Genomic DNA, 26,842 nt, shown 5'->3' with positions numbered 1-26,842 from the left:
AAGGCAGGAACGGGGTACCGATTGGGGATGGTCAGCCATGATCACATTGAATGGCGGTGCTGGCTGGAAGGGCCGAATGGCCTACTCCTCCTGCACCTATTGTCTACTGCTGTCGAAAAATAAAATGGCAGCTCTGTTGACCCAACTCATTCCTGGGATCACTCTGGTAAAGTCTCACCATCGCTGCGGGTTTTCGAGCGACTCTTGCTCGCCGCGTTTCTGCGCTTGTCGTGCGTTCTGCCGCCTTTTGATTCCATCGGCTCATCGGCGGAGGGACGGGGGAGTGACGGAGATCGGGCGGCAGAGCCCCACGGGCCTTCTCCACCCTGCCAGGGGTTGTGCCCTGGCTCCGACGTGATGGGGGTCATGTTAGAGGGGGTCGGACAGAGGTGTGTGGGGGGGGGGGGGAGGGGAGGCACGAGAGACACAGAGAGGGGACAGACTGCCCCTCTGTGAGAGTCACATGGGGGTCACAGGGAGACCCAGCCAGCAACACAGACAGAGAGTGAGAGTGACAGAGACAGACAGAGAGAGAGAGAGAGAGAGAGACAGAGATAGACAGAGACACACACACAGACACAGACAGAGACAGAGACAGAGACAGAGACAGAGACAGAGACAGAGACAGAGACAGAGAGGCACAGACAGAGGCACAGACAGAGACACAGACAGAGACACAGACAGAGACACAGACAGAGACACAGACAGAGACACAGACAGAGACACAGACAGAGACACAGACAGAGACACAGACAGAGACAGAGAGAGAGAGAGAGACAGTGAGAGAGAGAGACAGACAGACAGGGAGACAGAGATAGCGGGAGTGAGAGAGACGAAGAGAGAGACAGAGACACAGGGAGAGAGAGAGGGGGCCGCAAGAAACGGTGGCTAATCGTGGAAGCAGCCCAGGCGCCATCACGCAAACCAACCTCCCTTCCACCGACTCCATCTTCACCACACGCTGCCTCGGCAAGGCCAGCAGCATCATCAAGGACCAGTCTCACCCCCGGTCACTCCCTCTCCTCCCCTCTCCCATCGGGCAAGAGGTACAGAAGTGTGAAAACGCACACACACACACACCTCCAGATTCAGGGACAGTTTCTTCCCGGCTGTTATCAGGCAACCGAACCATCCTACCACAACCAGAGAGCGGTCCTGACCTCCCATCTACCTCTTTGGTGACCCTCGGACTATCCTTGATCGAACTTTGCTGGCTTTGCTTTGCACTAAACGTTATTCCCTTTATCAAGTATCTGTACACTGTAAACTGCTCGATTGTAATCATGTATTGTCTTTCTGCTGGCTGGTTAGCATGCAACAAAGGCTTTTCACTGTACCTCGGTACACGTGACAATAAACTAAACTGAAACTGAACTGATGAAACAACTCATAGATACAATCAGTCCACACTCAGGGACAACAGGTGGAGCAAAGGGGAACATACAGAGTGCAGAATATAGTTCTCAGGGGCGGCACGGTGGCGCAGCGGTAGAGTTGATGCCTCACAGTGCCAGGGATTTTGTTATTCCCTTATCGTGTCTCTGTACACTGTGGACGGCTCGATTGTAATTGTGTGTTGTCTTTCTGTTGACTGGATAGCGCGCGAAAAAAGCTTTTCATTGACAGGAAAGGAAACTGAAACTGGGGGGGAAGGGGAAGGGGGAAGGGGGGGAAGGGGGGAGTGGGGCAGGGGGAGAGGGGGAGAGGGGGAGAGGGGGAGACAGAGGTGGAGGGGGGGAAGGGGGGAGGGGGACGGAGAGGGGGAAGGGAGAGGGGGAAGGGAGAGGGGGAAGGGAGAGGGGGGAGGGGAGAGGGGCGAGAAGGAGGGGAAAGGAGAGAGGAGGAGGAGAGGGGGGAAGAGGGGGGGAGGGGGAGGGAGAGGGGGGAGGGGAGGGGGGGGAGGGGGAGGGAGAGAGGGGGAAGGGAGAGGGGGAAGGGAGGAGGGGGGGGGGGAGGAGAGAGGGGAGAAGAGGAGAGGGAGGAGGAAGAGGAAGGGGGGGAGGAGAAGGGGAGGGGAAGGGGGAGGGAGAGGGGGAGGGGAGAGGGGAAGAAGAGGGGAGAGGGAGGAGGGGGAAGGGAGAGGGGGAAGGGAGAGGGGGAGGGGGAGAGGGGGAAGGGGAGAAGGGGGAAGGGAGAGGGGGGGGAAGGGAGGAGAGGGGAAGGGAAGAGGGAGAAGGGAGAGCGGGGGAGAGGGAAGGAGAAGGGAGAGGGAGGAGGGAGAGAGGGAAGGGAGAGGGAGGGAAGGGAGAGGGGAAGGGAGAGGGGGGAAGGGAGAGGGAAGAGAGAGGGGGAGAGGGAGGGGGAGAGGGAAGAGGGGGAGGGAGAGAGGAGGAGAGGAGGGGGAGGGAAGGGAGGGAGGGAGAGAGGAGAGGGAAGGGAGAGGGGGAGAGGGAAGGGGGGGAAGGGGAGAGGGAGGGAGAGAGAGGGGGAAGGGAGAGGGGGAAAGAGAGGAGAGGGGAGGGAGAAGGGAAGGGAGGAGAGGGGGAAGGAGGAGAGGAGGGGGAAGGGAGGGGGAAAAAGGGGAGGGGGGGAGAGGGGGGAGGAGGAGGAGGGGGAAGGGAGGAGGGGGAAGGGAAGAGGGGGAGGGGAAGGGAGGAAGGGGAGGGGGAAGAGGGGAGGGAAGGGGGGAAGGGAGAGGGGGAAGGGAGAGGGGAGGGGAGGGGGGTGGGGGGGGGGGGGGTGGGGGTGGGGGAGAGGGGGAGGGGGGGGGGGGGGGGGGGAGGGGGGGGGAGGGGGGAAGGGGAGAGGGGGGAGGGGGGGGGGAGGAGGAGAGGGGGGAGAGAGAGGGGGGAGGGAGAGGAGGGGGGGGAGGGGGAAGGGAGAGGGGGAAGGGAGAGGGGAGGAAGGGGGGGAAGGGGAGAGGGAGGGGGAGGGGGAGAGGGAAGGAGAGGGAGAGGGAGGGGGAGGGAGAGAGGGGGAGGGAGAGGGGGAAGAGAGAGGGGGAAGGGGAGAGGGGGAAGGGAGAGGGAGAGGGAGGGGGAAGGGGGAGGGGGAAGGGGAGGGGGGGAGGGGGAAGGGGGGAAGAGGAGGGGGGAGGGAAGGGGGGGGGAGGAGGGGGAGGGAAGGGGGAAGGGGGAGGAGGGAAGGGGGAGGGAAGGGGGAGGGAAGGGGGAGGGAAGGGGGAGAGGAAGGGGGAGGGAGGAGCAGGGAGAGGGAGAGAGGAGATGGAGGGAGGGGAGAGAGGGAGAGGAAGGGAGGGAGAGAGAGGAGAGGGAGGGCAAGGAAGGGGGAGAGGGAGGGAGAGGGAAGGGAGAGGGAAGGGAGGAGGGGGAGAGAGGAGGGAGGGAGGGGAGAAGGGAGGGAGGAAGGGAGGGGAGGAAAGGGGGGGAGAGGCGGGGGGGGGAGAGGGAAGGAGAGGGGAGAGAGAAGGGAGAGAAGGGGGAAGGAGAGAAGGGGGAGAGAAGGAGGGGGAAGGAGGGGAGGAGGAGGGGGGAGGGGAGGGGGGAAGGAAGGGGAAAGAAAGCACCTACCGTTGGACCTGAGCGTTTGACCGGAGGGGGGAAGAGCGTTTGGTTTGCGGGTGTTGGGGGGAAAGGCCGGTGGGGCCTGAGGGAAGAGGTTCTGGCCCATGTGGCCCATCGGCGGCCAGAAGGGGAACAGCCCCGGCGGGAAGGGTGGCATCATTCCCGGAGGCACTGGAAGCAGAAAGAGACACTCTGTGAGAAACATTACATGTTTTCGTATTCTAGTCCTAGAAACATAGAAAATAGGTGCAGGAGGTGGCCATTCGGCCCTTCAAGCCAGCACCGCCATTGATTGTGATCATGGCTGATCGTCCCCGATCAATAACCCGTGCCTGCCTTCTCCCCATATCCCTGGACTCCACTAGCCGCTAGAGCTCTATCTAACTCTCTCTTAAATCCATCCAGTGACTCGGCCTCCACTGCCCTCTGTGGCAGGGAATTCCACAAATTCACAACTCTCTGGGTGGAAAAGAAAAAGTTTTTTCTCACCTCAGTCTTAAATGGCCTCCCCTTTATTCTAAGACTGTGTGTGTGGCCCCTGGTTCTGGACTCGCCCAACATTGGGAACATTTTTCCCGCATCTAGCTTGTCCAGTCCTTTTATAATTTTATATGTCTCTATAAGAAATCCTGACCGAAATCAATGCTAGCATTGTGTGAAGCCTTCCTTAACTAGGATCTACAACACTCCAGGGAATCTGACTAAATACAAGTGGAGAGGACACTGAGTTTAGAACCAAGACAGGACAATCGGAGGATCGTAACCAGGGGATAGGAGACCCCCAGCGGGGAGAGAGGAAGCCCGAAGGGGGACGGTTCGGTTGCTGGGGCACCAAGGGCGTCTGCGGAAGGGGCTGACTGAGAGTGGGGGAAGAGAGAGGCGCGGGAGCGTGGAAGCGCAGGAACGTCCATGCGGGAGGTGGGGCAGGTCTGCTGGAGGGAAACCAGGAGCGGAGGGAAGCTGCAGGGCAAATGGGGGGGGGGGAGGGGGGGAGGGAGGGGGAGAAGGGGGAGGGAAGGGGGATGAGAGAAGGGGAGAGGGGAGGGGGGGGAGAGGGGAAAGGGGGGGAGGGGGAGAAGAGAGGGGGGGGGAGAGAGAGAGGGAGGGAGGGGGAGAGAGAGAGGGGAAGGGGGGAGAGGGAGAGGGAGGAGGAGGGGGAGGAGGGGAGAGGAGAGGGGAGAGGGGAGGAGGGGAGAGGGGGAGGGGGGGGGGGAGGGGAGGGGGGGGGGGGGGGGGGGGGGGGGGGGAGAGGGGGGGGGGGGGGAGGGAGGGGGGGGAGAGGGAGGGGGGGAGAGGGGCGAGGAGGGGAGAGGGAGGGGGAGGGGAGAGAGGAGGGGGGGGAGAGGGGAGGGGGGGAGAGGGGGGGGGGAGGAGAGGGGGGGGCGAGCGGGGTGGAGAGGGTGGGAGGGGGGGGAAGGAAGAGGGAGGGGGGGGGAGAGAGGGAGGGGGGGGGGGGGGGAGAGGGGGAGAGGAGAGGGGGAAAGGGGGGGGGAAGAGAAGGGAGGGGGGAGAGAAGAGGGGAAGAGGGGAGAGGGGGAGAGAGGGAGAAGGAGAGTGGAGAGGGGGAGAAGGAGAGGAGAGGGAGAGAAGGGGAGAAGGAGAGGAGAGGGAGGGAGAGGGGGAGAGAGGAGAGGGGGAGAGGGAGGGAGAGGGAGGGAGGGGGGAGGAAGAGAGGGGGGGGAGAGGAGGAGGGGGAGAAGGGAGGAGGGGGGAGAGGGAGGGGAGGGAGGGAGAGGGGGGAGAGGGAGGAGGGGAGAGGGGAGAAGAGGGGGGAGGGGAGAGGGGAGAGGAAAGAGGAGAGAGGGAGGAGGGAGAGGGGAGGGGAGAGGGGAGGGGGGAGGGGAGGGGGAAGGGGGAGGGGGAGGAGGGGAGGGGCGAGAGAGGAAGAGGGGAGGGGAGAGAGAGGGGAAGGGAAGAGGGGGAAGGGGGGAGAAGAGGGGAGGGGGGGAGGGGAGGGGGAAAGGGGGAGAAAGGGGGAGAGGAAAGGAGAGGGAGGAAAAAGGGGAGGGGGAAAGAGGGGAGGAGGAGGGGAGAGAGGGGAGAGAGAGGAGGAGAAAGAGGGGAGGGGGAAGAGGAGAGGAGGGGGGAGGAGAAGAGGGGAGGGGGAAGAGGGGAGGATGAAAGAGGGGAGGAGAAGGGGGAGAGGGGGAGAAGAGGGGAGAGGGGAGGGGGAAAGAGGGGAGGGGGAGAGGGGAGGGGAGGAGAGAGGGGAGAGAGGAGAGAGAGAGAGTAGGGGAGAGGGGAAGGGGGAGGGGGAGAGGGAGGGAGGGATAGGGGGGGGGGGAGGAGAGGAGGGGAGGAGAGGGAAGGAGGGAGGAGGAGGGAGAGAAGAGGGGAGGGGAGAGGGGGAGGGGGAGAGAGAGAGAGGGGAAGGGAGGGGAGGAGAGAGAGAGAGAGGGACCGAGAGATAGAGAGAGAGAGGGAGAGAGGGGGAGGAGAGGGGAGGGAGGAGAAGGGGAGGGAAGGAGGGGAAGAGGGGAGGGGGGGAAGAGGGGAGGGGGGAGAGGGGAGGGGGGGGAGGAAGAGGAGAGAGGGGAAGAGGGGAGAGGGGGAAGAGGGGGGGGGGGGAGAGGGGAGGAGAGGAGGGGGAGGGGGGAGAGAGGGAGAGGGGGGAAGAGGGGAGGAGAGGGAAGAGGGAGGGAGGAGGAGAGGGGGAGAGAGGGGAGGGGGAGAGAGGGGAGAGGGGAGGAGGGGAGGGGGAGAGAGGGAGGGAGAGAGGAGGGGAAGAGGGGAGGGGGGGAGAGAGGGGAGGGGAGAGGGAGGGAGGGGGGGAGGGGGGAGAGAGAGGTGGGGAGAGGAGAGGGAGAGGGGAGAGAGAGGGGGATGGGAAAGAGGGGAGGGGGGAGAGGGGAGGGGGGGGGGAAAGAGGGGGAGGGGGGAGGGGAAAGAGGGGAGGGGGAAGAGGGGAGGGGGGGGAGATGAGAGGGGAGGTGGAGATGAGAGGGGGGGTTACAACCAAGACACTACCCAAATGCATTCCTCAAAGCCGCAGGAACATTACAGTCATACATTAGAGCGGAGAAACAGGCCCTTCGGCCCAACATGCCCAAGATATCCCATCTAGACTAGGTCCCACCTGCACATATTTGGCCCATATCCCTTCAAGCTGTTCCTATCCCTGTACCATGTACCATCTGAAGAAGGGTTTCTGACCTGAATGGTCACCTGGTCCTTTTCTCCACAGATGCTGCCTGACCCGCTGATGAGCCCACCCCAAATATCTTTAAATTGTGTTTTCGCGCTTGCCCAAACTCCCTCCTCTGGCAGCCCGGCCCATGTGCCCACCACCCTCGGAGTCAACAAGTTGTCCCTCAGTTTCCCGCCAAATCTCCCCCTCCCTCACCTTAAACCCTTGCCCTATGGATCTTGATGCTCCAACTCTGGGTAAAAGACTGCCCAGCCACCCTATCTATTCCCCTCATGATTTTATAGGCCTCTCTCAAAACAAAAACAAAAAAAAAATCACCCTCCATCCTCCTGCGCTCCAAGGAATAAAGTCCTAGCCTGCACAACCTCTCCCTGTCGCTCAGGCCCTCGAGTAGGGTCGCCAACTCTCTCTCGCTCCCAAATAAGGGACAAAAACGGTCAAAATACGTGGACAAAATCCCGACGGCAATCCGTCGACCGACTCGGCCGTGGCTGGGTGAACGATGAGTTGGCCCCGGGCGCTGGACTGCACACAAAGCCCAGCCGGCACGGGCCAGCTGAGGAGTTTTGGCCCCAGGGGCCTCGCACAACCATCCAACTCATGAACCGATGAGCAGGAGTGGTGGTGGTGTCAGCGGTAAGTGATGGTAGACTCATTGTAGACTTCAGGAAGTCTAGGGGCGGCACGCACACTCCCATCCACATTAACGGGACGGAGGTGGAACGTGTTTCTAGCTTCAGGTTCCTGGGGGTCAACATCTCCGATGACCTCTCTTGGACCCACAATACCTCTACTCTGATCAAGAAGGCTCATCAGCGTCTCTTCTTCCTGAGGAGACTGAAGAAGGTCCATCTGTCTCCTCAGATCCTGGTGAACTTCTACCGCTGCACAATCGAGAGCATCCTTACCAACTGCATCACAGTACGGTACGGCAACTGCTCTGTCTCCGACCGGAAGGCATTGCAGAGGGTGGTGAAAATTGCCCAACGCATCACCGGTTCCTCGCTCCCCTCCATTGAGTCTGTCCAAAGCAAGCGCTGTCTGCAGAGGGCGCTCAGCATCGCCAAGAACTGCTCTCACCCCAACCATGGACTGTTTACCCTCCTACCATCCAGGAGGCGCTACAGGTCTCTCCGTTGCCGAACCAGCAGGTCGAGGAACAGCTTCTTTCCGGCGGCTGTCACTCTACTCAACAACGTACCTCGGTGACTGCCAATCACCCCCCCCCCGGACACTTATTATTTTTTTTATTCAAATCGTTTGCTATGTCGCTCTTCAAGGGAGATGCTAAATGCATTTCGTTGTCTCTGTACTGTACACTGACAATGACAATTAAAATTGAATCTGAATTGAATCTGAATCTGAATCTGGTCCGAAGGTCTAACTGTTTCCTAAGGAAATAGGTTCAAGGTGAAGGGGAAAAGATTGAATAAGAATCTGAGGGGTAACTGTTTCACACAAAGGGCAGCGGTGGGTGTTTGGAACGAGCTGCCAGAGGAGGTAGTTGAGGCTGGGACTACATCAACGTCTATGAAACAGTTAGACGGGTACATGGATAGGACAGGTTTGGAGGGATATGGACCAAGCGCTGGCAGGTGGGACTAGTGTAGTCAAGTCAAGTCAAGTCAAGTTTATTTGTCACATACACATACGAGATGTGCAGTGAAATGAAAGTGGCAATGCTCGCAGACTTTTGTGCAAAAGACAAACAACAAAACAACCAAACAAATTATAAACACAATCATAACACACATATTCTTTTACACTAGCTGGGACATGTTGAGGAATAGATCGGGTAGATGCACAGAGTCTCTTGCCCAGAGTTGAGGGGAATCGAGGACCAGAGGACATGGGTTCAAGGTGAAGGGGGAACCATTTAATTGGAATCGGAGGGGTAACCTTTTCCACTCAAAGGGTGGTGGGTGTATGGGAACGAGCAGGGCACGTTGGGCTGAAGGGCCTGTTTCCACACTGTATCACTCTATGACTCCACCCTACACAAACACAGCCAAGTCGGACTCGAGTACTGTGGTAGAGCTGCTGTCTTACAGCGCCAGATACCTGGGCTCTGTCGTATCGGAGAGAGAAACATAGAAACATAGAAAATAGGTGCTGGAGGAGACCATTCGGCCCTTCGAGTCAGCACCGCCATTCATTGTGATCATCCCCTATCAATAACCCGTGCCTGCCGTCTCCCCATATCCCTCGACTCCACTAGCCCCCAGAGCTCTATCTAACCCTCTCTTAAATCCATCCAGTGACTTGGCCTCCACTGCCCTCTGTGGCAGGGATTTCCATAAATTCACAACTCTCTGGGTGAAAAAGTTTCTTAAATGGCCTCCCCTTTATTCTAAGACTGTGTGTGGCCCCTGGTTCTGGACTCGCCCAACATTGGGAACATTTTCCTGCATCTAGTCTGTCCAGGCAGGGAAAGGCAGAGATGTAAAACTCTCTGGGTGAAAAAGTTTCTTAAATGGCCTCCCCTTTATTCTAAGACTGTGTGTGGGCCCTGGTTCTGGACTCGCCCAACATTTGGGAACATTTTTCCTGCATCTAGCTTGTCCAGTCCTTTTATAATTTTATATGTTTCTATAAGATATCCCTTCATCCTTCTAAACTCCAGTGAATACACGCCTAGTCTTTTCAATCTTTCATCATATGAGGGGTTGGACAGGCTAGATGCAGGAAGATTGCTCCCGATGTTGGGGAAGTCCTGGACAAGGGGTCACAGCTTAAGGATAAGGGGGAAATCCTTTAAAACCGAGATGAGAAGAGCTTTTTTCACACAGAGAGTGGTGAATCTCTGGAACTCTCTGCCGCAGAGGGTAGTCGAGGCCAGTTCATTGGCTATATTTAAGAGGGAGTTAGATGTGGCCCTTGTGGCTAAGGGGATCAGAGGGTATGGAGAGAAGGCAGGTACGGGATACTGAGTTGGATGATCAGCCATGATCATATTGAATGGCGGTGCAGGCTCGAAGGGCCGAATGGCCTACTCCTGCACCTATTGTCTATGTTTCTATGACAGTCCCGCCATCCCAGGGATCCATCTGGCGAACCTACGCTGCACTGCCTCAATCACAAGGATGTCCTTCCTCAAATTGGTGAACCTGGCGTGGCTCCTTGGCAAGGTTAAGCCGAAGGGTGACTTCATGACCGCGACTCTACCAGAGGGCGCTAACAGGAGGTGTAGGCCGAGGGGTGTTCACGAACACCGGCATGGCTTAAGGGGCTGTCCCACTTGGGCGACCTAATTGGAGAGTTTAGAAGAGTTTGAAAAAATGACATGTTGAAGACCTCCTTGGGCTAGCTACGACTAACTTCGGGAAAATTGTTCACCGAATAGTGGAGAGTGAAGTCGACCTTCGACTATGGTGAAGACTATCTACAACTACCGTCGATGACCAATGACTAGCATGCCGAACTACTACGACTAAACTTACGAGTAAAAAAAGTATCGATTTGTTTCCACGGCGACCTGTTTTTTACGCGCGGGCATTGGGGTGGGAGGGAGGGGGAAACTTTTAAATCTCTCCCTGCACGGGAGACCCGACCTTTTCTTGTCGGGTCTCCGTTATCGTTGGGGCTGCAACGAGGAGCGGCCTCCAACAGGAAGAGACCGGGGACTCTGGTGCTGACGACTCACCGTCACCGTCGCGGGGCTGGCCGAGTCCGGAGCGGGTGGAGCGGTGGAGGAGCGCTGCTGCTGCTGCTGCTGTGGCCCGACCTCCGGAGAGTCGGAGGCTTCAACTGCGGGTCTGGTGGACGGCGGCACCGGGAGCCCGTGGGTCCCTGGAGGGAGACCGCTTTTCAGGGCTCTCGCAACGGCGACTTCTCCCGCCCGAGTTGCGGGGTCGAAGAGCTCCTGGAACGGGGCCTTACAGCACCGCCCCGCGCGGCTTGGAATGGCCGCGGGACTCTGCGAGCGCACGCCGGGGGCTCCAACACCAAGACCCGGTGTGCGACCTCGCACCACCCGGCGTGGCTTTAATGGCCGCGGGACAATCGCCATCGCCAGCCGGGAGCTTTGACTTTGACTCTGACATCGGGTGGGGGGGGGGGGGGAGGAGTGCAGTGGAGAGATAGGTTTTTTTGGCCTTCCATCACAGCGATGTGATGGATGTTTATGTAAATTATGTTGTGTCTTGGGTCTATTTGTTTGTAATGTATGGCTGCAGAAACGGCATTTCGTTTGGACCTCAAGGGGTCCAAATGACAATTAAATTGTATCTTGGTATCTTGGTATCTTGATCTTGATCGTCAACATGTTGAAAAATACGCCGCGGCCTAGCTGAGGCCTCGAGTACATGGGGACCGCTCTGGAGCATGGAGCAGAGTCACAAAGACCTCCTAGGACCGCGTGTCGACCATGCTGCGAGTACGAGTCGAGGGCAAACTCGCAGGTTAGGTCGCCCAAGTGGGACAGGGCCCTTTAGCGCGTGCGTGGCCACAGGACAGGTTGCCCGCCCTCACCTGGTGTGGAAGATGTGGTTGCACGGCAGTCGCTTGGCTCCCGTCACCATCTCCTCCCGGCAGATAATACAGACGTTGTCCGTCAGTTGCAGCTCCTCTGGGCTGGCGTCGGGGTACCTGAGGGGGAGGGGACAGATCACGTTAGTTCCCCGCAAACAAATACGTAAAAAGGCCACAAGCGACGGGAGTCGAATTAGGCCATTCGGCCCATCGAGTCTACTTTGTGGGAACAAGTTACCTCAGATTCCTATTCAATCTATTCCCCTTCACCTCGAACCTATGTCCTCTGATAGAAACATAGAAATTAGGTGCAGGAGTAGGCCATTCGGCCCTTCGAGCCTGCTCTGTTGCGGGAAGAATTCTGCTGATTCACCACCCTCTGTCTAAAGAAATCTCTCCTCGTTTTCGTCCTTTAATTTTGAGGCTGCGACCTCTAACATAGAAACATAGAAATTAGGTGCAGGAGTAGGCCATTCGGCCCTTCGAGCCTGCACCGCCATTCAATATGATCATGGCTGATCATCCAACTCAGTATCCCATACCTGCCTTCTCTCCATACCCCCTGATCCCCTTAGCCACAAGGGCCACATCTAACTCCCTCTTAAATATAGCCAATGAAATGGCCTCAACTACCCTCTGTGGCAGAGAGTTCCAGAGATTCACCACTCTCTGTGTGAAAAAAGTTCTTCTCATCTCGGTTTTAAAGGATTTCCCCTTGATCCTTAAGCTGTGACCCCTTGTCCTGGACTCCCCTAACATCGGGAACAATCTTCCTGCATCTAGCCTGTCCAACCCCTTAAGAATTTTGTAAGTTTCTATAAGATCCCCTCTCAATCTTCTAAATTCTAGAGAGTTTAGATCATAAGTGATAGGAGAATTAGGCCAGTCGGCCCATCAAATCTACTCTGCCATTCCATCATGGCCGATCTATCTGTCCAATCAGCTAATTTATACGTTTCAATAAGATATCCTCTCATCCTTCTAAATTCCAGTGAATACAAGCCCAGTCGACCCATTCTTTCCTCATATGTCAGTCCCCGCCACCCCAGGAATTAACCTGGTGAGCCTACGCTGCACTCCCTCAATAGCAAGAACGTCCTTTCTTAAACTAGGAGACCAAAACTGCACACAATACTCCAGGTGTGGTCTCACTAGGGCCCTGTACAACTGCAGTAGAACCTCCTTGCTCCTAAACTCAACTCCTCTTGCAATGAAGGCCAATTGGCTTTCTTCACTGCCTCCGGAAACCTCCAAGACAGAGAACAAAGGAGACCTAGAGTAGAGCAACCACAAATGGTATACTTTATAGACAATAGGTGCAGGAGTAGGCCATTCAGCCCTTCGAGCCAGCACCGCCATACAATGTGATCATGGCTGATAATCCCCAATCAGTACCCCCCGTTCCTGCCTTCTCCCCATATCCTCTGACTCCGCTATCTTTAAGAGCCCTATCTAGCTCTCTCTTGAAAGTATCCAGAGAACTGGCCTCCACCGCCCTCTGAGGCAAAGAATTCCACAGACTCACAAATCTCTGTGAGAAAAAGTGTTTCCTCGTTCCGTTCTAAATGGCTTACCCCTTATTCTTAAACTGTGTGTGGCCCCTGTTTCTGGACTCCCCCAATATTGGGAACATGTTTCCTGCCTCTAGCGTGTCCAAACCCTTAATAATCTTATATGTTTCAATAAGATATCCTCTCATCCTTCTAAACTCCACAGAGTGTACAAGCCCAGCCGCTCCATTCTCTCAGCATATGACAGTCCCGCCTTCCCGGGAATTAACCTTGTAAACCTATGCTGGGCTCCCTCAATAGCAAGAATGTCCTTCCTCAAATTAGGGGACCAAAACTGTACACAATACTCCAGGTGTGGTCTCACTAGGGCTCTGTACAACTGCATACAAGTGCTATACAACTACACTACAACTAGACACTTTGTGTTTAAATGGAATACTGTGTCACTTTGCCCTTTCTGTGGCAACTCTTTGCATACCTTGGGAAATGCAAGTATATCACTGTGACTTGTCACGTCTGATAACAAAGTATCATTCATTCAAATGCCATAGAGTCACAGAGTGATACAGTCTGGAAACAGGCCCTTCGGCCCAACTTTCCCCACAATGGCCAGCACGTCCCAGCTGCGCTGATCCCATCTGCCCGCAGTCGGTCCATATCCCTCCAAACCTGCCCGAACTGTTTCTTAAACGTTGGGATAGTCCCAGCCTCAACCACCTCCTGTGGCAGCTCGTTCCATACACCCACCACCACCTTTGTGTGAAAAAAAAGTTACCCCTCAGATTCCGATTATATCTTTTCCCCTTCATCTTATAACCATATAACCATATAACAATTACAGAACGGAAACAGGCCATCTCGGCCCTACAAGTCCGTGCCGAACAAATTTTTTTCCCCTTAGTCCCACCTGCCTGCACTCATACCAGTTAACCCTCCATTCCCTTCTCATCCATATGCCTATCCAATTTATTTTTAAATGATACCAATGAACCTGCCTCCACCACTTCCACTGGGAGCTCATTCCACACCGCCACCACTCTCTGCGTAAAGAAGTTCCCCCTCATATTACCCCTAAACTTCTGTCCCTTAATTCTGAAATCTTGAACCCATGTCCTCTGGTCATAAGCGATAGCAGCAGAATTAGGCCGTTCGGCCCATCAAGTCTACTCTGCCATCCAACCGTGGCTGATCTATCTCTCCCTCCTAACCCCATTCTCCTGCCTTCTCCCCATAGCCTGACACCCGCACTAATCAAGAATCGATCTATTTCTGCCTTAAAAATAGCCACTGACTTGGCCTCCGAAGAATTCCGCTGATTCACCACCCTCTGTCTAAAGAAATCTCTCTTCGTTTTCGTCCTTTAATTTTGAGGCTGCGACCTCTAACATAGAAACATAGAAATTAGGTGCAGGAGTAGGCCATTCGGCCCTTCGAGTCTGCACCGCCATTCAATATGATCATGGCTGATCATCCAACTCAGTATCCCGTACCTGCCTTCTCTCCATACCCCCTGATCCCCTTGGCCACAAGGGCCACATCTAACTCCCTCTTAAATATAGCCAATGAACTGGGCCTCAAACTACCCTCTGTGGCAGAGAGTTCCAGAGATTCACCACTCTCTGCGTGAAAAAAAGTTCTTCTCATCTCGGTTTTAAAGGATTTCCCCTTTATCCTTAAGCTGTGACCCCAAGTCTAGTCCTAGACTCTCCCACAGGTAGAAACATCCTCTCCACGCCCACTCTATCCGAGCCTTTGATTCACCTCCTCTGGGCAAGAGACCCAAAGAGTCCATCGTTGATCAGCTGATTGGCCCCACAAGCTCCTCCATCCAGCAAGTTGACCCCCCCCCCCCCCCCCCCCCCCACAACAACAATGGCCAGTTAACAGTCACCCCCTCCTGCCACCAGAGGCCGCCACCAGCGAGCGACTACTACTCACAGCGTGTTCATGTTGCGAATCGCTCGCCGTGACATAATGGCGTCAGTCACGGCCTTCTTGAATTGCCTGAAGGGAGACATTGGGAGGGCGTTATGGTCCGTTCAGCGAATTAGACGCCTCCCCCCCACGGCCTGCTGCACGGGTGTCACATTGCAAAAAGAGCACTGGAGACGGAAGGATGAGGAAGACTCCTTACGGAGGCACGCGGGTTGGGGTTCTACAGTTACCGAGTGGTCGGGGATAGTTTCGGTTCCCTCCCCCCCCCATGCAGGGATTAGATTCCTCAGGAGGGCCCGGATTTTGGCAAGGCTTCACCGACACATTCTTGGCTCAGATACAAAGGCAAAATAGCATCTGCTCCATCAATCCTTTCCACCGATATCTCTCTCAGGAGGGAGAGGGGGGAGAGGGGAGAGAGGGGAGAGAGGGGAGAGAGGGGGGAGAGGGGGGGAGGAGGGAGGGAGGGAGAGAGAGGGGAGAGAGAGAGAGAGAGAGACAAGGAGAGAGAGAGAGGCATATAAGCAAAGAGGAGGGAAAGGGGAGAGAGGGAGAGGGGAGAGAGGGAGAGAGGGAGAGAGGGATAGAGGGAGAGAGGGGGGGGAGAGAGGGAGAGGGAGGAGAGAGGGGGGGAGGGAGAGAGGGGGAGAGGGGAGAGAGAGGAGAGAGAGGGGAGGGGAAGAGAGGGGGAGAGGGGAGGGAGAGAGGGGGGGAGAGGAGGGAGAGAGGGGAGAGGGGAGGGAGAGAGGAAGAGGGCGAGAGAGAGAGAGAGGAGGGGGGAGAGAGGGGGAGAGAGGGGGGGGGAGAGAGAGAGGGGGAGAGGGGAGGGGAGAGAGGGGAGAGGGGAGAGAGGGGAGGGGAGGGGGGAGGAGGGGGGAGGGAGGAGGGGGAGAGGGAGAGAGAGGGGGAGAGGGGAGGGAGAGAGGGGAGAGGGGAGGAGGGAGGAGGGAGAGGGGAGGGAGAGAGGGGAGAGGGGGAGGGAGAGAGGGGAGAGGGGAGGGGCGGAGGGGAGAGGGAGGGAGGAGGGAGGGAGCCCTGGGAGAGGGGAGGACCGAGAGGGGAGGGAGGCAGAGAGAGAGAGGGGAGAGAGGGAGGGAGAGAGGGGAGAGCAGGGGGGAGAGGGGGGAGAGCCAGGAGAGGGGAGAGAATGCATCTTTGATCGCACTGCAGATTTCAGCTATTGCTGGATCACGTTCACCCAGTATAAGCATAGAAACACAGAGGCAGGGTTAGGCCACTCGGCCCCTTCGAGCCAGCACAGCCATCCAATACGATCATGGCTGATCAACCAAAATCAGTACCACGTTCCTGCTTTCACCCCATATCCCTTGATTCTGTTAGCCCTGGGTGTTATACCTAATTTGAGGAAGGACATCCTGGTGATTGAGGCAGTGCAGCGTAGGTTCACGAGATTGATCCCTGGGTTATTGATTGGGGACAACCTTCGAGCCTGCACCGCCATTCAATATGATCACGGCTGATCATCCAACTCAGTATCCCGTACCTGCCTTCTCTCCATACCCCCCGATCCCTTTAGCCACAAGGGCCACATCTAACTCCCTCTTAAATATAGCCAATGAACTGTGGCCTCAACTACCTTCTGTGGCAGAGAATTCCACTCTCTGTGTGAAAATTGTTTTTCTCATCTTGGTCCTAAAAGACTTCCCCCTTTTCCTTAAACTGTGTGGCCCCGTGTTCTGGACTTCCCCAACATCGGGAACAATCTTCCTGCATCTAGCCTGTCCAACCCCTTAAGAATTTTGTAATAAAGTTGACTTGACTTTGTTGATCGATTGGCTTGGTGTAAATTAAAATTGCCCGCCCAGTGGTTATAGGAGAGCGTGGCAGTGTGCGCGGGGATCGCTGGTCGGCGCGGGGCGCGGAACGGAGCAAACAGCCGGCGCTTTTACCTCATGGTCAGGTACATGGGGCGAATGGCGAACAGCGGGAACGTGTGCACCTTGATCATGATGGTCATGAAGGCCATGTAGAGCAGCACCTTGATGAAGCCTGCAGCCAGGGAGAGAGCAGAGGCGGTGACACAGGTTAAAACGCGGACAATTACGGGCCTGTCCCGCCTACGCGGCTTTTCCGGCGACCGCCGCGGGTCGCTGCAGGTCGCCGAAAGTCTTCACCACGTTGAAAATAGACAATAGACAACAGGTGCAGGAGTAGAGGCCATTTGGCCCTTCGAGACAGCACCGCCATTCAATGTGGTCATGGCTGATCACCCCCAATCAGTACCCCGTTCCTGCCGTCTCCCCTGATCCGCTATTTTTAAGAGCCCTATCTAGCTCTCTCTTGAAAGCATCCAGAGAACCGCCCTCCGAGGCAGAGAATTCCACAGACTCACCACCCTCTGTCTTAGAGGGCGGTGGAGGCCGGTTCTCTGGATGCTTTCAAGAGAGAGCTAGAGAGGGCTCTTAAACAGAGATAGGGCCTATTCCTTCGCTCCATAGATGCTGCCTCACCCACTGAGTTTTTCCAGCTTTTTTGTCTAGCTTCGATTTTTCCAGCATCTGCAGTTCCTTCTTAAACATAAAGTACAGGTAATTCTTTTATCATGTGCATTTTCCTGAACTGGACTTGACGCAAGAGGAGAATTAGACAATAGAGTATTGCGCGGGCCAAATTATTTAGATTGGGAACTAGAGAGACTTTACTTGGTGACAAGCAGATTAAAAAAAAGCTGAATTTAAACAGTCTAGAAAAAAAAAATAACCGTTACCCCCAAGTAATCAGACTCTGATGTCTCTTAAGAACAGTTTAAGAAGGAACTGCAGATGCTGGAAAAATCGAAGGTAGGCAAAAATGCTGGAGAAACTCAGTGGGTGAGGCAGCATCTATGGAGCGAAGGAATAGGTGACGTTTTGGGTCGAGACCCTTCTTCAGACTGTTGCGGGGGTGGGGGCGGGAATAAGAAAGGAAGAGGCGGAGACAGTGGGCTGTGGGAGAGCTGGGAAGGGGAGGGAAAGGAGGGAGAAAGCAGGGACTACCTGAAATTGGAGGTCAATGTGTAAACTGCCCAAGCAAAATATGAGGTGCTGCTCCTCCAATTTGCGGTGGGCCTCACTCTGGCCATGGAGGAGGCCCAGGACGGAAAGGTCGGATTCGGAATGGGAGGGGGAGTTGAAGTGCTGAGCCACCGGGAGATCAGGTTGGTTAGTGCGAACTGTGCGGAGGTGTTGGGCGAAGCGATCGCCGAACCTGCGCCTGATTCACCACGGAAGGCCATTGAAATTGAGAAACAAATTGCGTCTACTGACAATTGTGGAACAATACTCCAATAAACAATGCAACATATAGCCTTCAGAGATGTGTAGGAAGGAACTGCAGATGCTGGTTTAAACCGAAGATGGACACAAAATGCTGGAGTAACTCAGCGGGACAGGCAGCATCTCTGGAGAGAAGGAAGGGGGGTGACGTTTTAGGTCGAGACCCTTCTTCAGACTCGACGGGTCACCTCTCCCTTATCTCCGCAGATGCAGTCTGACCCGCTGAGTTACTCCCAGCTGGCATGGGTGCACCATGACAACCTTTGTGGCCGATCAAAATGGCCGCTTTGGGGCCAATCAAAATGGCCGCCTCCTGGGCATGGTGGTCCTGTCAGCAAACCCGACCCTACCCCACCCATCGGTCACCCAAGACGTCCCCCCCCCCACCGTTGCATCGCCATACCGGTCAGGAGCTCCGTGTACAGCATGTAAACGGCCTTGTTGTCCCAGGGATTCTCGCTCTGAAGGTCAATGGTGTGGAGAACGTACTTGATGAAGATGGTCAGCACCATGGTGAGAAGTATGGCGTACTGCAAGGAGAGAACGCCACGGTTACACAGATCAGCGGCAGTCAACTCATTCCACGAAGGTTCACAATTGTTCGGACGGAAGACGGACCATTATTAACCTTCTGCTCCCTCGTTAACGAAGGCAAACGTATTCGACGCGGATAAAAGAAGTAAGATCGGGAGCTCACACGTCCCTGGTGGGAGACCGATTTTCGGGGAGCTACCTCAACCGCAACTTCGCCCGCCCCCGAATCGCAGGGTTTGAATAGGCCCGTCGCAGGGCCTTTCACCACCGCGGGACTTAACATCGCCTGCCGGGGGCTTTAACACCAAGAGCCTCGATCGCCTCGACGCAGCAGTTTGACTGCCTGACCGCGGGAAACATAGACAATAGGTGCAGGAGTAGGCCATTCAGCCCTTCGAACCTGCACCGCCATTCAATATGATCATGGCTGATCATCCAACTAGTATCCCATCCCTGCCTTCTCTCCATACCCCCTGATCCCTTTAGCCACAAGTGCCACATCTAACTCCCTCTTAAATATAGCCAATGAACTGTGTGGCCTCAACTACGTTCTGTGGCAGAGAATTCCACAGATTCACCACTCTCTGTGTGAATAATGTTTTTCTCATCTCGGTCCTAAAAAGATTTCCCCCTTATCCTTAAACTGTGTGTGTGACCCCTTGTTCTGGACTTCCCCAACATCGGGAACATAGAAACATAGAAATTAGGTGCAGGAGTAGGCCATTCGGCCCTTCGAGCCTGCACCGCCATTCAATATGATCATGGCTGATCATCCAACTCAGTATCCCGTACCTGCCTTCTCTCCATACCCTCTGACCCCCTTAGCCACAAGGGCCAATCTTCCTGCATCTAGCCTGCCCAACCCCTTAAGAATTTTGTGAGTTTCTATAAGATCCCCCCTCAATCTTCTAAATTCTAGCGAGTACAAGCCGAGTCTATCCAGTCTTTTTCATATGAAAGTCCTGCCATCCCAGGAATCAGTCTGGTGAACCTTCTCTGTACTCCCTCTATGGCAAGAATGTCTTTCCTCAGATTAGGAGACCAAAACTGTACGCAATACTCCAGGTATGGTCTCACCCAGACCCTGTACAACTGCAGTAGAACCTCCCCGCTCCTATACTCCAATCCTTTTGCTATGAATGCTAACATACCATTCGAGAGAAGAACAAAGAACAGGGAAGAGATAAGACTTTTGCCGTCCATCACAGTGAGGAGGTGTTTGGAGATTCACTGTGATGGATGTTTGTGCGGAACTATGTTCATTGTGTGTTTTTATTATTTTTTGTCTATGTTTTTACGTAGTTTTTGTTATTTTTTGTTGGGGTGTGTGTGTGTGGGGGGTGGGGGTGGGGTAACTTTTAAATCTCTCCCTGCACGGGAGACCCGACCTTTTCTTTGTTGGGTCTCCGTTGTCGTTGGGGCTGCAATGAGGAGCGGCCTCCAACAGGAAGACCGGGGGCTCTGGTGCCGACGACTCACCTCACCGTCGCGGGGCTGGCCGAGTCCAGAGCGGGTGGAGCGGTGGTGGAGCGCTGCTGTGGCCCGACCTCCGGAGATTCGGAGGCTGCAACTGCGGGTCTGGCGGACGGCGGCACCGGGAGCCCGCGGGTCCCTGGAGGGAGACCGCTTTTCAGGGCTCCCGCAACGGCGATTTCTCCCGCCCGAGTTGCGGGGTTGAAGAGCTCCTGGAGCGGGGCTTTACAGCACCGCCCCCGCGCGGCTTGGAATGGGCGCGGGACTCTGCGAGCGCACGCCGGGGGCTCTAACATCAAGAACCCGGTGTGCGACCTTGCATCACCCGGCGTGGCTTTAATGGCCGCGGGACAAGTTTATTTGGCCTTCCATCACAGCAATGTGATGGATGTTTATGTAAATTATGTTGTGTCTTGGGTCTATTTGTTTGTAATGTATGGCTGCAGAAACGTCATTATGTTTGGACCTCATTGGGCCCAAATGACAAATAAATTGTATCTTGTATCTTGTTTTGCTTTATTTTGCTGTTACGACTGAAGGTAACATCATTATTTGGAAACCTTTGTTTGTTTGAATGACAATAAAGGCATTCTAATTCCAATTCAATTGCCATCGGTCGAGTCTCACCTCAAAGCCGAACACCAGCTGGACAGACGCGCCTCGGGTCATGATGCTGTGGCAAGCATGGTTTACAAACAGGAGGTCTAACACAGTGAGCAATCCCATGAGTGCTGCAGAGAGATACAAACAAAAATCACAATTATAAATGTTTAATCACAACTGAAATGCCAAACGCCAAACTTCCAGTTGCCAAACCCTGAATTCCCCTGAATATCAACACAAAAAGCTGGAGTAACTCAGCGGGACAGGCGGCATCATCTTTAGGAGGGCACATCACTCGAGGACGTACACGCCCTTGAGGATAAATGGGGATAGGGTGAGCTGTTTTAGATACCTGGGAGTCCCCATCTCTGAGGATATGACATGGACAACACACGCTGCAGCACTCGTGAGTAAGGCAAGGCAGCGCCTTTACCACCTCAGGCAATTGAGGAAATTGAGCGTCTCCGAGGATCCTCCAGTGCTTCTACTCAGCGGCTGTGGAAAGCATCTTGTCCGGGAATATCACGATTTGGTTTGGGAATTGCTCTGCCCAGGACAAGAAGGCTCTGCAGAGGGTTGTGCGTTCGGCCCAACGCACTATGAGCACTATACATCAGGAGGTGGAGGTGCAACTCCAGAGCCAACAAGATCATGGGAGACCCCTTCCACCCCGCAACGGACTGTTCCAGCTGCTACGTTCAGGCAAACGCCTCCGTTGCCATGCGGTGAGAACGGAGAGGTTGTGAAGAAGAGGCCATTAGGACTGTACACTCCTACCTCACCAGGGACTAACTTTACAAGCCGAGTCTATCCAGTCTTTCTTCATATGAAAGTCCTGCCAACCCAGGAATCAGTCTGGTGGTGAACCTTCTCTGTAGGCCTTGAACATAACCACAGCCCCGTCAGTCCCAGCTGAATGTTAGCAGGTGCGAGCCGACCTCCAGTGCAGCGCCAGACTCAACCACTTCCCCACAATCCATGCAGCGTCCGAGAAGACACGTCAGAGGCACGGCCACAGAGATTGGGGGGGGGGGTCCCAGTGCGGCAGTTTTTAGCATCACCTATGCAAATCCTGTACCACAGATGCACAGGGAACAGAGATACTCACCAACCTTCAGCTCCACGCGCAAAACATGGGCCTACAATCTCAGTGCACCCCCCCTCCACAAAACCCCTCCCCTCTCGACCGCGGGCGGCCCCCTCAGCCGCCCAAGCCCCCTCCTCATCTGCCCACCCCCCCCCCCTAAACCAATCTACCCTCAATTAGAGTCATAGAATAATACAGGCCTCATCGTGTGAGGAAATAGGCCAACTTGTCCACACCGACCAACTACACTAGTCCCACCTGCCCGCTTCCAGCCCATATCCCTCCGAACCTGTCCTATCCATGTACCTGTCTAACTGCTTCTTAAACATTGGGATAGTCCCAGTCTCAACTACCTCCTCTGGCAGCCCGTTCCATACACCCACCACCCTCTGTGTTCAATTGGCCTCACCTTCGACCATCACCCCTCCCTCCCCCCCCCCCCCATCTAATCCATCCTGAATTGATGGCAGAATTAGGCCATTCGGCCCATCAAGTCTACTCCGCCATTCAATAATGGCTGATCTATCTCCCCCTCCTAACCCCATTCTCCTGCCTTCCCCCCCCATAACCTCGGACACCCGCACTAATCAAGAATCCATCTATCTCTGCCTTAAAAATATCCACTGACAGTGAAAAATATCCACTGGCCTCCACAGCCGTCTGTGGCAAAGAATTCCACAGACTCACCACCCTCTGACTAAAGAAATTCCTCATCTCCTTCCTGAAGGAACGTCCTGTAATCCCGAGGCTGTGTCCTCAGGTCCTAGACTCTCCCACTAGTGGAAACATCTCTCTCCACATCCACTCTATCCAAGCCTTTCACTATTCTGTACGTTTCAATGAGGTTCCCCCCCCTTCATTCTTCTAAACTCCAGCAAGTACAGACCCAGTGCCGACAAACGCTCATCATATGAAACAAGCTGCCGGAGGAGGTAGTTGAGGCTGGGACTATCCCAACGTTTAAGAAACAGTTAGACAGGTACATGGATAGTGTTTAAGAAGGAACTGCAGATGCTGGAGAATCGAAGGTACACAAAAAAGCTGGAGAAACTCAGCGGGTGCAGCAGCATCTATGGAGCGAAGGAAATAGGCAACGTTTCGGGCCGAAACGTTGCCTATTTCCTTCGCTCCATAGATGCTGCTGCACCCGCTGAGTTTCTCCCAGGTACATGGATAGGACTGGTTTGGAGGGATGTGGACCAAGGGCAGGCAGGTGGGACTAGTGTAACTCGGACATTGTTGGCCGGTGCGGGCGAGTTGGGCCGAAGGGCCTGTTTGCTGGGGTCGTTCTCGTAAACCTCCTCTGGACCCTCTCCAGAGCCAGCACACCCCGGGATGGTGGGACTGTCATATGCTGAGAGAATGGAGCGGCTGGGCTTGTACACTCTGGAGTTTAGAAGGATGAGAGGGCATCTCATTGAAACAAATAAGATTGTTACGGGTTTGTACACGCTAGAGGCAGGAAACATGTTCCTGATGTTGGGGGAGTCCAGAACCAGGGGCCACAGTTTAAGAATTCGGAGTAAGCCATTTAGAACGGAGACGAGGAAACACTTTTTCTCACAGAGAGTGGCGAGTCTGGAATTCTCTGCCTCAGAGGGCGGTGGAGGCAGGTTTCCTGGAAGGCTTTCAAGAGAAAGCTAGATAGGGCTCTTAAAAGTCAGGGGATACAAACATAGAAAATAGGTGCAGGAGGAGGCCATTTGGCCCTTCGAGCCAGCACCGCCATTCATCGTGATCATGGCTGATCGTCCCCTATCAATAACCCGTGCCTGCCTTCTTCCCATATCCCTCGACTCCACTAGCCCCTAGAGCTCTATCTAACTCTCTCTTAAATCCATCCAGTGACTTGGCCTCCACCGCCCTCTGTGGCAGGGAATTCCACAAATTCACACAACTCTCTGGGTGAAATTTTTTTTTCTCACCTAAGTCTTAAATGACCTCCCCTTTACTCTAAGAAGATATGGGAAGAAGGCAGGAACGGGGTATTGATTGGGGATGATCAGGCATGATCACATTGAATGGCGGTGCTGGCTCGAAGGGTCGAATGGCCTACTCCTGCACCTATTATCTAAACGCATGTGGGTGAGATACAGGCACGGTGAAACTATAACCCCCCGCCCCACAAAACAAAATCCAAGGGCCACCAGAGGCTCCCTTGACACAGCGGCACTTACAGGTAACGCGGAGGTGGAACAGCACGGAGATGTTCGGGCTCCTCTCCATCTGCGGGGAAATACAAAGGGATCAGCGAGGACAGCAGGCCCCGTCGGGACAGAAAACAGCAACGTTGCACAAACCCCCTCGCATTAGACTTCACCTGTTCGAGGACGTTGCCAGGACTCGAGGGTGTGAGCTACAGGGAGAGGTCGAGCAGGCTGGGCCTCTATTCCCCGGAGCGCAGGAGGATGAGGGGCGATCTTATAGAGGTGTGCAAAATCATGAGAGGGCTAGACAATAGGTGCAGGAGTAGGCCATTCGGCCCTTCGAGCCAGCACCGCCATTCAATGTGATCATGGCTGATCATCCACAATCAGTATCCCGTTCCTGCCTTCTCCCCATATCCCCTGACTCCACTATCTTTAAGAGCCCTACCTAGCTCTCTTGAAAGTATCCAGAGAACCGGCCTCCACCGCCCTCTGAGGCAGAGAATTCCACAGACTCATAACTATCTGTGTGAAAAATTGTTTCCTCATCTCCGTTCTAAACGGCTTACCCCTTATTCTTAAACTGTGTGGCCCCCGGTTCTGGACTCCCCCAACATCGGGAACATGTTTCCTGCCTCTAGCGTGTCTAAACCCTTAATAATTTTACATGTTTCAATAAGATCCCCTGTCATCCTTCTAAACTCCACAGTGTACAAGCCCAGACGCTCCATTCTCTCAGCATATGACAGTCCCGCCATCCCGGGAATTAACCTTGTAAACCTACGCTGCACTCCCTCAATAGCAAGGATGTCCTTCCTCAAATTAGGGGGCCAAAAACTGTACACAATACTCCAGGTGTGGTCTCACTGGGGGCCTGTACAACTGCAGAGAGATCTCTTTGGTCTCAGAGAGAACCAGACTGATTCCTAGGATGGCGGGACTTTCATATGAAGAAAGACTGGATAGACTCGGCTTGTACTCGCTAGAATTTAGAAGATTGAGGGGGGATCTTACAGAAACCTACAAAATTCTTAAGGGGTTGGACAGGCTGGATGCAAGAAGATTGTTCTCGATGTTGGGGAAGTCCAGAACAAGGGATCACAGTTTAAGGATAAGGGGGAAGTCTGTTAGGACCGAGATGAGAAAAAGTTTTTTCACACGGAGAGCGGTGAATCTGTGGAATTCTCTGCCACAGAAAGTAGTTGAGGCCACAGTTCATTGGCTATATTTAAGAGGGTTAGATGTGGCCCTTGTGGCTAAAGGGATCAGGGGGTATGGAGAGAAGGCAGGTACAGGATACTGAGTTGGATGATCAGCCATGATGATATTGAATGGCAGTGCAGGCTCAAAGGGCCGAATGGCCTACTCCTGCACCTATTTTCTATGTTTCTTTGCTCCTAATGACTCCTCCTCACTTCACCTTCCTGCAATCAGCAGGGTTTTTGCGTAAGGATTACACCCTCAGGCCCATGCAAACTGGAGAGCTCACAAGACAATAGCATTTGCATGCCGGCGTGCCAACTCACCGCCCTGCCAAAACAAACCAGCCACGGCAAGGCCAGCAGCATAATCAAGGACCAGTCGCACCCTGGCCAATAGTCAATAGTCAATAGTCTATTTATTTGTCATTATGGCCACGTATCGAAGTGTGAAAACGTACACGCACACCTCCAGATTCAGGGTCAGTTTCTTCCCAGCTGTTATCTGGCAACTGAACCATCCTACCAACAACCAGAGAGCAGTACTATCTACCTCATTGATGACCCTTGATCAGACTTTGCTGGCTTTATCTTGCACTAAACCTCATTCCAATTAAAACACAGAGTACTCGTGCTATATCTCCAGGATAAGCGCTCAACCAAGAAAATCAAGCCCAAAGTATTATCTAAAGGCCCTGTCCCACTTGGGCGACTTAATCCGCCAGTTCTGGCGAGTTTGCCCTCGACTCGTACTCGCAGCATGGTCGACACGAGGTCGTAGGAGGTCTTTGTAACTCTCCTTCATGCTCGAGAGTGGTCTCTCCCCGTACTCGAGGCCTCAGCTAGGTCGCGGCGTATTTTTCAACATGTTGACAAATGCCCGCGAGGAAAAAAAGGTCGCCACGGAAAAAAAAAAAATCGATATTTTTTGACTTGTAGGTTTAGTTGTAGTAGGTCAGTACGTTAGTCGTAGGTAATCGAGGGTAGTCGTAGATAGTCTTCATCATAGTCGAAGGGAGGTCGAAGGAGATCGTCCTCACTCTCCATTATTCGGGGTCCAATTTCACTGCGGGTCGGGTTACTAAAATGGATGTAAAAAAGGCCCACGTTCGTACTACACGTCAGCCCATTGCATTTAGAAGGAGTGGTCTGTTTTGCTCCGCTATAGGTCTGAAGAAGGGTTGCAACCCGAAATGATGCCAATTTCCTTCGCTACATAGATCGCTGCCTCCCACCGCTGGGCGGCTCCGGTTTTTTTTTGACTACCTTCAACTCTTTCCAGCATCTGCGCAGTTCTCCAAAAACAGCGCCGCCCGCCGCCCATCTGAGTTAACAGTTTCAGATTCAATTTCAATTGCGCATTGGAGTTACAGTACAGCGACAACGAAAGGCATTTAGCATCTTCCCGCTGGTAGCGACATAGCGCTGCGATTGCCGCCGAATCCCAACAAGTGCAGAGGGGGGGGGGGGGGGGGGGGGGGGGGGGGGGGTGGATTTGGAGCGCCTCGCAGCAGGGGGTAGAGTTGTACGGGGTTGGAGCTAGAGGTGACAGCCGCCGGCCCCCACAGCGCTGTTCCTCGACTTGCTGCTGGTTCGGCAAGGCATTGACCTGTAGCGCCCTCCCGGATGGTAGGAGGGAAAAAGTTTACCCCTTCAACCCCCCAGTCCTCCCCTCCTTCACATGAAAGCCCCTCCTAACTGACTAACATTTAAGACAATGACTTTACAGATGTGGAAGGGTCTCGAGGAACCGGTGAGGAGGAGGCGTTGCCGCTACATTTTCACCAGACCTGGGTTTGCACCGTGGGTCCTTTCGGGTCAAGTTTGAGACAGAGCTTTGGTGTGCAGACGACATACTGTGAAAAAATGGCCGGTTTTTCGGATGCTTTCGATGGTTTCAGCACCGGATAGAAGTTGTGCACAGTAGGTTGTAGTAGGTCAGATGCGAGTCGTACAGATGGAGTCGTCTTCAGTCTTCCTCAGTCGAAGAAGAGGA

The 26,842-nt window shown here is 54.6% G+C and overlaps 1 protein-coding gene across 1 annotated transcript in view; it reads right to left on the bottom strand.

Annotated features, from left to right (window-relative positions):
- syvn1 (synovial apoptosis inhibitor 1, synoviolin) overlaps window positions 1-26,842 on the bottom strand; it is a 57,939-nt gene that overhangs the window by 10,298 nt on the left and 20,799 nt on the right. The window contains exons 5-12 of the mRNA XM_055665286.1: window positions 23,678-23,726; window positions 20,438-20,541; window positions 18,207-18,333; window positions 16,439-16,538; window positions 14,532-14,597; window positions 11,080-11,199; window positions 4,278-4,420; window positions 3,471-3,635 (exon numbers count right to left, since the gene is read on the bottom strand). Of these exons, the coding sequence (XP_055521261.1) occupies window positions 3,471-3,635; window positions 4,278-4,420; window positions 11,080-11,199; window positions 14,532-14,597; window positions 16,439-16,538; window positions 18,207-18,333; window positions 20,438-20,541; window positions 23,678-23,726 (874 nt within the window). The remainder of the gene's footprint in view (window positions 1-3,470; window positions 3,636-4,277; window positions 4,421-11,079; window positions 11,200-14,531; window positions 14,598-16,438; window positions 16,539-18,206; window positions 18,334-20,437; window positions 20,542-23,677; window positions 23,727-26,842) is intronic.

This window comes from Leucoraja erinacea, unplaced genomic scaffold (assembly GCF_028641065.1).
Source record: "Leucoraja erinacea ecotype New England unplaced genomic scaffold, Leri_hhj_1 Leri_115S, whole genome shotgun sequence".
NCBI lineage: Eukaryota > Metazoa > Chordata > Chondrichthyes > Rajiformes > Rajidae > Leucoraja > Leucoraja erinaceus.
Note: the sequence above shows the minus strand (reverse complement) of the source record. Positions and strands in the feature narration are given on the sequence as shown.